Source organism: Littorina saxatilis, linkage group LG9 (genome assembly GCF_037325665.1).
Source record: "Littorina saxatilis isolate snail1 linkage group LG9, US_GU_Lsax_2.0, whole genome shotgun sequence".
In the NCBI taxonomy this organism is placed as follows: Eukaryota; Metazoa; Mollusca; class Gastropoda; order Littorinimorpha; family Littorinidae; genus Littorina; species Littorina saxatilis.
The window spans coordinates 62,886,960-62,901,872 of NC_090253.1; the positions used below are offsets into that span (position 1 = coordinate 62,886,960).

The 14,913-nt window shown below is 41.4% G+C and overlaps 1 protein-coding gene across 1 annotated transcript; it reads left to right on the forward strand.

Moving 5' to 3' along the window:
• Positions 1-1,135: 1,135 nt before the first annotated feature.
• LOC138976737 (uncharacterized) lies at positions 1,136-13,981 on the forward strand. Its single transcript, XM_070349621.1, has 4 exons — positions 1,136-1,552; positions 1,819-1,994; positions 4,230-4,445; positions 6,952-13,981. The coding sequence occupies exons 1-4, from the start codon at positions 1,191-1,193 to the stop codon at positions 7,236-7,238; spliced, it is 1,041 nt and encodes a 346-aa protein (XP_070205722.1). The 5' UTR covers positions 1,136-1,190; the 3' UTR covers positions 7,239-13,981.
• Positions 13,982-14,913: the final 932 nt, after the last annotated feature.

Here is a 14,913-nt window from a genome sequence, read left to right on the forward strand (position 1 = left end):
AATGAAAAATCGTTTCGCTAATCCGAGTTTGTGCATATCCGAGTTCGGATAGCCAAACCTTTCCCGAGAAATTACCCTGCAGTTCGGCTTAAGCGAGGTTTTTTCAGGATAAGTTGTAAAATCACTTGGAATGTTTCTCTCTCTCTCTCTCTCTCTCTCTCTCTCTCTCTCTCTCTCTCTCTCTCTCTCTGCGTGGTGTGTGTGTGTGTGTGTGTGTGTGTGTGTGTGTGTGTGTGTGTGTGTGTGTGTGTTTGTGTGTGTGTGTGTGAAATTTGACATGAGAGTTCCTGGGTATGATATCCCCATACGTTTTTTTCATTTTTTTGATAAATGTCTTTGATGACGTCATATCCGGCTTTTCGTGAAAGTTGAGGCGGAACTGTCACGCTCTCATTTTTCAACCAAATCGGTTGACATTTTGGTCAAGTAATCTTCGACGAAGGCCGGACTTCGGTATTGCATTTCAGCTTGGTGGCTTAAAAATTAATTAATGACTTTTTCAGCTGATTTACAACCATAGAATATATCACTACCAAGTAGTAATGTGAAAAAATGCAACCCAGAAGTCTGATATTTGGACTTTTGTCCTTATCTGGACTGGCACCTTCTGTCACAGGCTCATATGAGAAGACACATGTTGACACTATACATATAGGAGAAGAAAAAACTGTATGCACAGCACTCAACATGGGTCACCCTGTATAGTGGCAGTCAACATGGGTCACCCTGTATAGTGGCAGTCAACATGGGTCACCCTGTATAGTGGCTGTCAACATGGGTCACCCTGTATAGTGGCAGTCAACATGGGTCACCCTGTATAGTGGCAGTCAACATGGGTCACGCTGTATAGTGGCAGTCAACATGGGTCACCCTGTATAGTGGCAGTCAACATGGGTCACCCTGTATAGTGGCAGTCAACACCTAATGCACTGATATTTTCGTGCAGACAAGATTTTTGCAATTCAATAAAAGGGGGACCACCCAGTAAAGTCTTTTTTCAAACGCTGAACGCTGCTTTTTATAGGTACGCAGCTGACATACTTCAGGCGCCTGTGCACAGCGAAAGGTACTGAACTCTAGGCCGCACTTTTTAAAAGTTGACGGAGAATACAGTCCCCTTGCTCCCAGCTCTAATGGCGATCGAATTTTTCTACCCTCGAATGTAAGGTTTGCAAACATACGGCTTTTGGATGGGTGACGATTGCACTGACAATGAACCGGCAGGAGGTCCTGTCTCCAAATATAAACAGGTCCTACAATCACATGAGGCTGCAAACACAATGTCATCGTTTCGTGATCAAGAAAAGCAGCGGTTAGTGCAGTACCGGAGAAATCTCACTGGAGACAAGAAGGAAAACTACAAGTTGCAGAACCGAATAAGACAGCAACGTTTCCGCGAAAGAAAAACAGCTGCAGGGGGAGAGTTCTGCACACGGGCCGTTCTTGAAAAGCGACGAAACCAGGCTGACGACTACAGGCTCAAAATGCGTCTATACCAGAGGCAGCGGCGGGCAAACTTGTCGCAGGAGCAAAAGGACCTGGCACGTTCGCGGTAAGAGCTTTTTTTTATTTTGTTTGTTGTTTCACTTTGGGCTTGGATTAAATTTTGACATAGCTGTTATAATATGAACAGTAACGGATCAAAAGTCTGGTGGCACATTTCATTATTTGAGCTGAAGGACAATTAAGCAACTGTTCGGGTAGATTTTGACCAGACAAAACTGTTTATTCCTCGGTTGACTTAGTGATGTTTTGTTTTCAGGTCGGCTTATTAATATATTTCAGCCCCTGACAGCCCTCATCTGTTATGTTTTTCAGGCGCAGGGAGCTGTACCTCTCGAAGATTGCAGACTACCGTTTGCAGACACCTGCGTCAGCCTTCCTGATGCAGTCTGCTTTCAATATCAACGCCAAGGCCACAACAACACCCCATTTCCAGGAAACTGCTCCGACTGACTACTCCCAAATTTTTGGCCCGCAGGCCTTCTTCAAAGGTACACAGACCAAGCGTCTATAGTTACAACACAGCAATGGAACATCCGATCGTAGGTCAAATAAAGACGTAACATTACATTCTTCAAGAAAAATATGATTAGTGTTTTTAAAAAGATGCGACATTCTGGCTTGGTTTTGGACTTTTTATTGTGTTGTATTTCAAAACAATCTCCTCAAAAGTTTTTGTGATGAATATGGAATATGGTTATTGATGATGATCCAAATTTTCGCCCCGACGGGAGGCTGGGTGGCCGAGTGGTTGCGCTCGGAAGCGAGAGGTTGCGAGTTCGACCCTGGGTCAGGGCGTTAGCAATTTTCTCCCCCCTTTCCTAACCAAGGTGGTGGGTTCAAGTGCTAGTCTTTCGGATGAGACGAAAAACCGAGGTCCCTTCGTGTACACTACGTACATTGGGGTGTGCACGTTAAAGATCCCACGATTGACAAAAGGGTCTTTCCTGGCAAAATTGTATAGGCATAGATAAAAATGTCCACCAAAATACCCGTGTGACTTGGAATAATAGGCCGTGAAAAGTAGGATATGCACCGAAATGGCTGCGATCTGCTGGCCGATGTGAATGCGTGATGTATTGTGTAAAAAAATTCCATCTCACACGGCATAAATAAATCCCTGCGCCTTGAATATGTGCGCGATATAAATTGCATAAAATAAAAAAATCCCTGCGCTTAGAACTGTACCCACGGAATACGCGCGATATAAGCCTCATATTGATTGATTGATTGATTCTTCAGGGTGATAGAATGATAAAGCTGAAAAAGAACGTAAGGCGGAATTCAGTAATGGTTCTGTGAATATGGTTACTAATGGTACCAAACAACCGTTCTGATCAAACAAAATGATTTACAAGTTTCTTACTAAGGCCTAAAAAAAAATAGGTGTGGTTTCGGTAACCCGACCTACCCTATTTTTAGGGGCCGACCCTATAACTTTTTTATTACATTTGTCAAAAAACAAACAAAAAAACCAACGAGTGCAGAAAACGCAATGAACGCGAAAGCGCTCGAGTCGCACACTTATTTCCCTGTCAAGTAGGTTTAATTTGTACACATTAGAAAAAAAAGTTTAAAAAAAAAAGTGATTGCCTACCTTCCTACCCTATTTTTTGGGGCTATGTTACCTTAACCACACCTATTTTTTGTTGTTGGCCTAAACGCATATACACCAAAAAAAGTCAAAAATCGATTCCCATGAAGCTGACTCTCCATCTCAGAAACACGTGTTTGATTATAAACAAAGTTTTGAGGTAAGAAAAGACTAAAAACTCACGATGATTCAGATTGTGCCACCAAGAGAATGGTGTGACGTCATACAATGACAGCATGTTTCAAAAGAAGAAGACGTCACAACATTCCAAGAATGTTTGATGACATACATTATTTTGTTCTGAAAAAAACCGAGTCATGGAGAAAAGGACGTTTCCCCAACTCGCTTCAATAAATGGAAAAAAAGATGATAATAATGTATAAGTAACCCTTGGATACTACATGCAGGAGAAGAACGTGGTATACAACCACTTCTAGATCGAGACAGTCACTCCAAGTGTGTTCCATACAGCGTCAGTGTTTGTGTGTGTTTATGTGTGTTTGTCCCTGGCGTACTTTGATACTATGATGAATCGAAAGTGCACTGGGTTCCTTCGCAAAATGGCGTCAAATGACACTTCGAGAGTTGATGCGGTGGTCTGGTCTTTAATGTCGACTTTGAGAATGGAATCTACAAAACAGTGATCGAAGGTCGTGCAGCATCAGTTTTCTTACTCTCTGATAATCTGGTGCGGCACTTCTATCGCAAAGTGACGTCCAATGACAAATTCGTTTCGCGACCAGAAGTTAACGTCGGAGTGTACACAGGGGCTAGAGGGCAGAATCGTGTATACACTTGGAGTGCGTATAGCCAGTGCGTATAAATTATCTTAGATTTACCTTTGAAGTCACTGAATGAACTGGACAGATGCCTTTTGTTTACATGAGTTTAAGAGGTAAAATCTATCAAATTTTAACACAAATTTCTTTTAATTGCAAGAAACTTGCATGACTTTCTCACTCAGATAAGTCTATTCCTTTAATGTTTATGGAGAAGCAACATTGCAGTGACCCAGCTTGTCATGGTAAACTGGCCTAGCTGCACGATTGCAAAATAACAATATACTGAAATACCTTGACCTGCTTTGCTATTAAATGTTAAATCGGACAGTTTTGTTTTTGTTTTTTCACAGCAGAGCCTGGAACAGTGAACAGTCAGGGAGGGAGCGTCAGGGGTCAAGAACAGTCTGGATTCCTCAACACCCTGAACTGTGAACAGTCAGATGTCGGGGCTTCTCGTAATAGCATGGAGGAAGGAGACACAGGCGTTGGGTCAGACGTCAAGATAGAGATTGATGTGGCTGAAGACACGCCGCAGTGTTGTTTCAGGACTGAACCACTTCAATACGGTAAGGCCAATACAATACACCCAACATGTAGGAAAAACGCAAATTTTGCAGGATGCTTTTATTGACTCACCTGAGTATTCAGTGAGTCTTTGTAATAAGAAGTGTCAGTTTGTCCATCCGTCCGTCTGTCAGCAAAGATCTGAACGTTAGAGCTAGAGCTTTGAAATGTTGCACACATTTTGGGTTTGAAGGTTACTATAATACTAAACTGCAAGTCTGGTTGACCCTCATCAAATTTCAAGGTCACAATTCAGGTCAATAAAATTCACTTTAAGTTTTTCTCAGATGTTTAAACTAAGAGCTTTGTAACTTTACTGGCTTCTAGGGTTGGATGACCACCTCCCATCATGATACAGGTCTGGTTAAAATCAAATGCTGATGTCATAGTGAGGTCGTGTTTGCACCATAAAATGGAAAATTGTCAATTTCTAGGACAAGATAACAAGAAAAATGTATTCACCAGAATAAACAGCAACACAAACAACTTCACAGTGGGCCGGTTTTGACATGTTCTCTTCTTCAGCACATAAAATACATAAAACAGAAGGGATGACAGAGAGAGACATGTTCTCTTCTTCAGCACATAACATACATAAAACAGAAGGGATGACAGAGAGAGACATGTTCTCTTCTTCAGCACATAACATACACAAAACATAAGGGATGACAGAGAGAGAAAAAGAATGAAAAAAAACAGAAAAGAAGACAGAGTATTTAATGTTCATAGGGATATAGCTCAGTTGGTAGCGCACTGGATTTGTATTCAGTTGGCCGCTGTCAGCGTGAGTTCGATCCCAGGTTTGGCGGAAATTTATTTCAGAGTCAAATTTGTGTGCAGACTCTCTTCGGTGTCCGAACTCCCCCCCGTGTACACTACATTGGGTGTGCACGTTAAAGATCCCACGATTGACAAAAGGGTCTTTCCTGGCAAAAATTGCTTAGGCACAGTTAATAATTGTCTACCTATACCCGTGTGACTTGGAATAATAGGCCGTGAAAGGTAAATATGCGCCGAAATGGCTGCAATTACTGGCCGTATAAAATTTCATCTCACACGGCATCACTGCAGAGCGCCTAGAACTGTACCCACGGAATATGTGCGATATAAGCCTCATTGATTGATTGATTGAACTTGAACATAAGGTACTCACTGCTGATTGCCATCCTCTGTTCTGATTTTCTTCATTTGAATTTTAACCTGATAACCCAACAGACTGGATTTGCCTTATGCATTGATAACTCAACAGACTAAATTTACTTGATGACCTAACAGGCTAAATTAACTTCATAACGCAACAGATTTTATAACTCTACAACCCAACAGACTTGATAAGCCTTAATAACTCAACTGACTCACAATTTACCCTTATAACCAAACAGACAGGACTTTCCTGACAACCTACCAGACTGAATTTTCCTGATAATCCAACAGACTGAATGAAATTCATGACCCAACAGACTGTACATACTTGATACCCTAATAGATATCGACTAGGGATTGTGAATAGTTTAACCTTCAGCGGATCACACTTTGGACTACACAGTCCAGATGATGTGGGTTGAGCTTGACCCATACGTTCTAAAGAAGAATTCAGTGTAAAAAGTATATTGATTGTACACGACCACCACGATCCAAAAAGGGAAAACGTTTTACCACCCCTTTGGAGAGTATAGGTCCACGACGCACACCATCCGAATAGGGATATACACATGTACACAATAAAATTCTGTGTTTAATTCCATAGCCGTCGTTCACGACCCACAACATCTGGACTGTGTACTTGAAGTGATTCTTAAACAAAACAAAAAGTTAATGGGATGGTTCTATGGTGTTTGAGGATTACATAAAGTCTCAATCAAAAACTAGTATTAGTTTTAAAGATACAGAGACTTTTGACAGACTTTGTGTCGTCCATTAGCCAGTAAGCACAGTGAATGTTAAACAGAAATAAGTAGAATGCGCTTTTTCTGAGCTTTTCTGAAGTAATTTGTGTTCACTTGTTATAAATTCACACACACACACACACACACAGCGTCCCCCCGTGATCGGGAGGTCGTGGGTTCGAACCCCGGCCGGGTCATACCTAAGACTTTAAAATTGGCAATCTAGTGGCTGCTCCGCCTGGCGTCTGGCATTATGGGGTTAGTGCTAGGACTGGTTGGTCCGGTGTCAGAATAATGTGACTGGGTGAGACATGAAGCCTGTGCTGCGACTTCTGTCTTGTGTGTGGCGCACGTTATATGTCAAAGCAGCACCGCCCTGATATGGCCCTTCGTGGTCGGCTGGGCGTTAAGCAAACAAACAAACAAACAAACACACACACACACACACACACACACACACACACACACACACACACACACACACACACACACACACACACACACACACACACACACACTTCTACCTGCAGATAAGGTATGTCAAACGCCTTACAAAGTTTATGTATCGAATGATCATGGATTATGTTCAGCACCTTGATGTAAGAGTCTTGCCTTTTTCCAGTGCCTTTCATGGAGGTTGTGGTCACAGACAACACAGCTACCATGCCTACAGTGCAGACATTGGAAGGACAAGCTGCAGTCAGCACTCACATGGATACCTGGCTGAAACAAGAGATACAGACACCAGAAACACAGACTGCAGTCAACTCTCACAGTGATACCTGGCTGAAACAAGAGATACAGACACCAGAAACACAGACTGCAGTCAGCATTCACAGTGATGTCTGGCTTAAACAAGAGATGCTGGCACCAAAAACACATGCTGCAGTCGATCAGCACTCACAGTGATACATGGCTGAAACAAGAGATACAGACACCAGAAACACAGACTGCAGTCAGCACTCACAGTGATACCTGGCTGAAACAAGAGATACAGACACCAGAAACACAGACTGCAGTCAGCATTCACAGTAATACCTGGCTGAAGCAAGAGATAGAGACACCAGAAACACAGACTGCAGTCAGCATTCACAGTGATACCTGGCTGAAACAAGAGATACCGACACCAGAAACACAGACTGCAGTCAGCTCTCACAGTGATACCTGGCTGAAACAAGAGATACAGACACCAGAAACACAGACTGTAGCCAACAACTGCGAAGACATGCAGCCGAAGCAAGAGATAGGGGAACATGTGTCTGCCTGTGTCTGTGTTTTCAACAACAGTTCAGTGTTGGGAACAGATTGCTTGGACAGTTGCAAGCCCCTGTGTGAAGCAGAAGTAAAAAAGACAAGTGAAACAGTTCCAGCAGTGACTGTGTCGGGTGTGTACAGCAGTGACTGTGTCGGGTGTGTACAGCAGTGACTGTGTCAGGTGTGTACAGCAGTGACTGTGTCGGGTGTGTATAGTGCAACATGCTTTCCTGTCTCTTCTTCCTCCCCTGGGGCAAAGCAAAATCAGAGTGGAGAAATACACTTACTTACTTATTTGGTGTTTAACGTCGTTTTCAACCACGAAGGTTATATCGCGACGAGGAGAAATACAGCAAGCATGTCTTCTGAGTGATGCAAAGTTTGATCAGTGTGGTGATCTCAACTAACATGTATACATTACAGAGTGTAATGCTAGGTTCACACAGTCTAGTGATTGGAAGCAACACATGTTGGCACATACAGAAAAGAAAATGCAGGAAGGTACAGAGTGTGGTGCTAGGTTCACACAGTCTGGACATTTCAAACAACACAAATACATGCAAGAGAGAGAAAACATGCATGTACAGAGTGTCATGCTAGGTTCACACTCTCTGGAAATTTGAAGAAACACATGTGTGTTGACACGTATACAGGAGATAAAAAGCATGCATGTACAGTGTGTGATGCTAGATTTATACTGTCTCATCATTTGAAGAAACACATGTAACGATGACAAATTTAGAAGAGAAGAAGCAGGTATGCCAAGTGTGTTGTTCCAGGTTCAAACGGTCTGATACTTTGAAGCTACACATGTTGACCCATACAGGAGGGGAAGAGCATGAATGTACCGAGTGTAGTGCCAGGTTCACACAGTTAAGTCATTTGAAGCGACACATGTTGACTCATAAAGGAGATAAAATGCATGCATGCACCTGTGTGATGCTAGGTTTACACAGTCTGGTCATTTGAAACAACACATGTTAACACACACAGGAGAGAAAAAACATTCATGTACTGAATGTGATGCTAGGTTTACACAGTCTGGTTATTTGAAGCGACACATGTTAACACATACAGGAGACTCAGAGAGAAAGCATTCATGTACTGAATGTGATGCTAGGTTCACAACCTCTCGTCATTTGGATCGACACATGTTAACACATACAGGAGAGAAAAACTATGCATGTGCAGCTTGTGATACTAAGTTTGCACGGTCTGGTACTTTAAACAACCCACATGTTGACACATTCACGAGAAAAAATGCATGCATGTACAGAATGTGACGCTTGGTTCAAACAGTCTTTTAATTTGAAGCGACATTTGTTGACACATACAGATACAGGAGAGAAAAGCCATGCATGTATAGAGTGTGATGCTAAGTTCACACAGTCTGGTAATTTGAAGCGACATATGCTGAGACACAGGAGACAAAAGCAAGAACTGCATGTACAGAGTATATTTTATGATAGTTGGTTCACACAGTCTGGTACTTAAAAAAACAAAAACATTTTGAAACATTCAGGCAGAAGATAAAAGTGCATGTACAGAGTGTGATGATAGGATTTCAAGATATTGTGATATGAGCCTGTGACAAAAGGTGCTGCCCTGTCTACCTCCAACTTTGAGTGAATGTAGTTCATTTTAGAGCCATGCAATGATAACCAATTCTGATTTGATCTTAAGCACGCATATCACACAGTGGTTTCAATTGGAAAAAAACAAGTGTAAAAGTTCGTTTGTGGTAATAATTTAGAAATTCTTAGCGCCGATGAGGGAAAAATGGCCGCCCAAAAATGGGGACAGCTTGAGGTGGAGGGGGAATAACAATGTACAGCACACAAAACTGCAAGTAAACAAAATACATGGACATGTTCTTGTTTATAGGGTATGGATGTCTTCTTTTCATACAATTTGATGCGCGAAACAATTAAGGTAGTGAAGATATAGACAGCGGAAAATGTGTTGATTGGACGTTACCTGTGTCCAAAACCAGACACATAAAAACAATGTCTGCTTTCACTTCAGTATGCATTTACTGGGTCCGAGTAATGCAACATTAAAAACAAAATATTAATACTGCAAAAAAACGTAAAAACTATGCCAACAGACTTAATTATGCTACCAAAAGTAACAAGTGTCTTTCACGAAAAATTACTGTGTCCATTTGTAACGTCTGACCAATCAACATTTGACTCCGGATCTGTTTTCTGCATGTTGCTAAGAATAGAGTTGACCAACTGTTACTCTGTACAAACGCACATTTGAGCTGTAATGGTTCTGTTTCAGCAACTCAATAAGTTGAAAAACTGTGTCCATGCTTTTCATTCTGTAACGTAGGACACATTGTAACGTCTGACATGCAGAACACTGGTTTATGCTTGGCGCTGGTGGACAATATTCACTTTTTTTGCCAAAAACACACTTTTTTTGGCCAAAAACATACATTTTTGGCCAAAAAAGCAAAGTTTTGGCCAAAAAAGTATAGTTTTGGCCAAAAAAGTGAATATTGTCCACCAGCGCCAAGCATACTGGTTAACAGCTTTGATTCAAGACTGAAGGTTTAAATGTACATGTAGTTATATTTAATAAGATTTGGTGTTTCATATTTAAAAATCGATGGTCTTTTCATGCTTTGCATGTTTGAAACATCGTTGAGCATACTTTTTTGAATTTAAACACAGGCTCATGCTGTGTCCGGGTAACGAATGAGAGAGCTTTTGCTGAGATTAGTGTCTATTTTTAGCTTCTATTTGTTTGTTTGTTTGTTTGCTTAACGCCCAGCCGACCACGAAGGGCCATATCAGGGCGGTGCTGCTTTGACATTTAACGTGCGCCACACACAAGACAGAAGTCGCAGCACAGGCTTCATGTCTCACCCAGTCACATTATTCTGACACCGGACCAACCAGTCCTAGCACTAACCCCATAATGCCAGACGCCAGGCGGAGCAGCCACTAGATTGCCAATTTTAAAGTCTTAGGTATGACCCGGCCGGGGTTCGAACCCACGACCTCCCGATCACGGAGCGGACGCCTTACCACTAGGCCAACCGTGCCGGTTTTAGCTTCTGTGATTGTTTTGAGTTGTGTGAAATAGTTGTCTGGGTGTACATTCCTGGTAAATGCAGTTTTAATTTCTGTATGGTTCATTTCTTGCTTTTAAATTCAAATTTATGTGTGTTAACTGTGTCCGTCTCTAGTGCAATAACGTATGACACAAGAAATGAGCTTGGTGTCTATTTTTAGCTTACATAATTTGTTTGAGCTGTATGCGATAAGTCTCTGGGTGTGCATTCCTGGTAAAAGCAGTTTTAATTTATGTATGGTCCATTTCTTGCTTTTGAATTAAGGTTTATGTGTGGTAACTGTGTCCGTCTGTAGTGCAGTAACGTACGACACAAGAAATGACCTTGGTGTCTATTTCTAGGTCCATGATTTGTTTCAGTTGTGCAAAATAAGTATCAGGGTCCACATTCAAGGCTACAGCAGTTTTAATTCTGTATTGTCCATTTTGTGCTTTTCCCCCCCAATTTGTGTGTGGTAACTGTGTCCGGTGCAGTAACGTATGACACAAGAAATCAGCTTGGTGTCTATTTTTAGCTTCAATAATTTGTTAGAGCTGTATGACATTAGTGTATGGGTGAATGGGAGTTTTTATTTCTGTATTGTCCACTTATTGCTTTTGAATTCAAATTTTGGAGGCAGTCACTGTGTCCATCTCTGATGTAGTGTCTCTCTTAGTGAAATTCTGTAACATACGACACAGGAAATAAGCTTAGTGTCTATCTTTAGTTTCCTTGTTCTGTTTGTAGTGGATTAAATAGGTGTCTGGGTAAAAGTAGCATTTTGGAGCACTTCTTAATTATGTATTGTTGTTATCTTGAGTTTGAATTCTATTTTTTGTATAGTGACTGTGTCCGTCAAATTGAGTAACGTACGACACAGGGGTACCATACTTCTCATGCTTTTCCTCTTTTATCAATGCAATCTTCAGGTTTTTTAATGCACAACAAACTACTTAGTTGCTTAAAATCTTTTTTTTTACTGAAGCATTATCTTTTTATTAATTTATTCTAATGTCTACCCCCCACGGGTTAGGGGGAAGAATTTACCCGATGCTCCCCAGCATGTCGTAAGAGGCGACTAACGGATTCTGTTTCTCCTTTTACCCTTGTTAAGTGTTTCTTGTATAAAATATAGTCAATGTTTGTAAAGATTTTAGTCAAGCAGTATGTAAGAAATGTTAGTGCTTTTGTGAACAAGAAACAATTAACAAGTGGCTCTATCCCATCCCCCCCCCCCCCCCCCCCCCCCCTTTCCCCGTCGCGATATAACCTTCGTGGTTGAAAACGACGTTAAACACCAAATAAAGAAAGAATAAAGAAAGAAAGATGCTCCCCAGCATGTCGTAAGAGGCGACTAACGGATTCTGTTTCTCTTTTTACCCTTGTTAAGTGTTTCTTGTATAGAATATAGTCAACTTTTGTAAAGATTTTAGTCAAGCAGTATGTAAGAAATGTTAAGTCCTTTGTACTGGAAACTTGCATTCTCCCAGTAAGGTAATATATTGCTACTTCGTTACAAGCCCCTGGAGCAAATTTTTGATTTGTGCTTTTGTGAACAAGAAACAATTGACAAGTGGCTCTATCCATCTCCCCCCTTTCCCCGTCGCGATATAACCTTCGTGGTTGAAAACGACGTTAAACACCAAATAAAGAAAGATTCTAATGTCTGATGTGAAAGTCTGCTGAGGGTGAGAGAGAGACAAAAATAGCATTGCACTAGGTCACACAATCACATGATCTAAAACTGGGGCAATTGTCAAATAGTTATTTGGACTTTATGGGAAGTTTCTATGTCATTTAGATCATGGCAGAACCTTAATTTGACTTTCTATGACTAAAAGTACTGTGTCCACTGTAACGTCTGACTATAAGCATATACACACATTTGAAAAGGTCTCTAGGAGCAGGTATTCATGGAAACCATTTTTTTTCAGCTGATTTACAACCATAGAATATATCACTACCAAGTAGTAATGTGAACAAATGCAACCCAGAAGTCTGATATTTGGACTTTTGTCCTTATCTGGACTGGCACCTTCTGTCACAGGCTCATAATATGAGTATTATATTATATTATTATGAGAAGATACATGTTGACACTATACATATGGGAGAAGAAAAAACTGTATGCACGGGGTGTGGTGTGGTGTTAACACAGTCTGACCTTTTGAAGTGACATGTTAACACATACATCTCAGCAAAATAGATGCATTGACAGGGTATAATGATGCTTGATTTAAAGCAACACATCTGAGGGTTTTTTTATCGATGAAAAAAAAAGTGGAAAACTTTCCGACGAAACAAAACTTAATTGCTGTGCCAACTCTGCCCTTGATATACTCCATTTGTCTAATTATTCTCAGTGTGAACTTCCAAGTGTATAGTTCTGTAAATATATATGCATCATCTTTTACCTCTCTTCATTATGTCTAATGTTTTGTATGTCGAACTTAGTCTTATCTGCTTTGTTACTGTTGTTGTAGTTTAATACTTAATCATGTATAATCACCATGTCTTTACTCTCACCATGGTCAACCCTGCCCCATGTACTGTTTTCTAGTAAGCTTCAAAGGAACACACTTAGTTGCAATCAGCATGGGTCACCCTGTATAGTGGCAGTGATCAACATGGGTCACCCTGTATAGTGGCAGTCAACATGGGTCACCCTGTATAGTGGCAGTCAACACATGGGTCACCCTGTATAGTGGCAGTCAACACATGGGTCACCCTGTATAGTGGCAGTCAACATGGGTCACCCTGTATAGTGGCTGTCAACATGAGTCACCCTGTATAGTGGCAGTCAACATGGGTCACCCTGTATAGTGGCAGTCAACATGGGTCACCCTGTATAGTGGCAGTCAACATGGGTCACCCTGTATAGTGGCAGTCAACATGGGTCACCCTGTATAGTGGCAGTCAACATGGGTCACGCTGCATGTATAGTGGCTGTCAACATGAGTCACCCTGTATAGTGGCAGTCAACATGGGTCACCCTGTATAATGGCAGTCAACATGGGTTACCCTGTATAGTGGCTGTCAACATGGGTCACCCTGTATAGTGGCAGTCAACATGGGTCACCCTGTATAGTGGCAGTCAATACGCCATACACTGATTTTCGTGCAGACAAGATTTTTGCAATTCAATAAAAGGGCGACCACACAGTGAAGTCTTGTTTCAATGATGTTCTTTTTGTGGTTTAGTGGTAAGCAACAATGTAACTGACAAACTTCAAACTGAATTTTGGTGTTTTTCTCTAACATATCTGGAAAAAAATCAATGTTTACCTATGTCAAGTTTTTTTGGGGGGAGAGCAGGGCCGGACCAAATGAGTTGTAAGGGGGGGGGGGGGGGGTTCCTCCTTATTTTGGGGGGCAAATCAGCGAAGTGCAGGCGCGCAAACTAGGGGGGTCCGGGGGCATGCTCCCCCAGAAAATTTTTGAAAAACGGTTAAAATCTGTGCAATCTGGTGCATTCTGGGCCTTGTTTTGAGGGTTAAGAGCAGCATTGTTTTGGTGCTAAAACTAGTAAAAAAAATAAACACTCAAAGCAAGGTACATGCTTTTTCCAGGGGTGGGGTTCCGGAACCCCTGGAACCCCCCCCTGGGTCCGGCCCTGGAGAGTATATTTTGAATCTGTGTTTGTCAGGTTTTGCCAACCACCGGCCATCAGATTAATTTTGCATGGAGAATTTTTAGGATTGCCTAGTCATTTCTGAGATGTCCTGAAAGGTTTCTTATTAAAGTATACAGTGAAATTTGTTGCAATTGCATTGAAGCTTATGTGTATTCAGAATGTGTGTGTGTGCGTGTGTGTGTGTTCCCTGTTTGTCTGTTAAGAATAGTTTGCTCGTGTGTGTGGGGGTTGGGGGGGGGGTGTGTTGAGCTTTTTAACGCAGGTTTCTTCAACCCATCTTTTTTGCCTGCTTTATTTTCTTTCTTTTTACATGTGGGAGATAAATATATTGTTATACATAGACTGTTTATCTTTGAATCATATGAACTATGCTGATGTAGGTGTGTGTTACATAATAGACCGATCTCAGAAAAAAGGCTAGCTGTACCGATCTGAAAGTTCCTGGGTGTGATATCCCCAGACTGTTGATTTTTTCCCTTCTTTAATGACGTCATACTGTGTGTGTGTGTGTTTCTGGAATCATAGTATATATGGCCCAGCGACTACGTAGTTTATATTAAGGCGTAGCCTCTAGCGAGTGGTTTACAAAAGTAAAATTGCTTATTTACATCAATTCGACGTCAGGCTGTAAC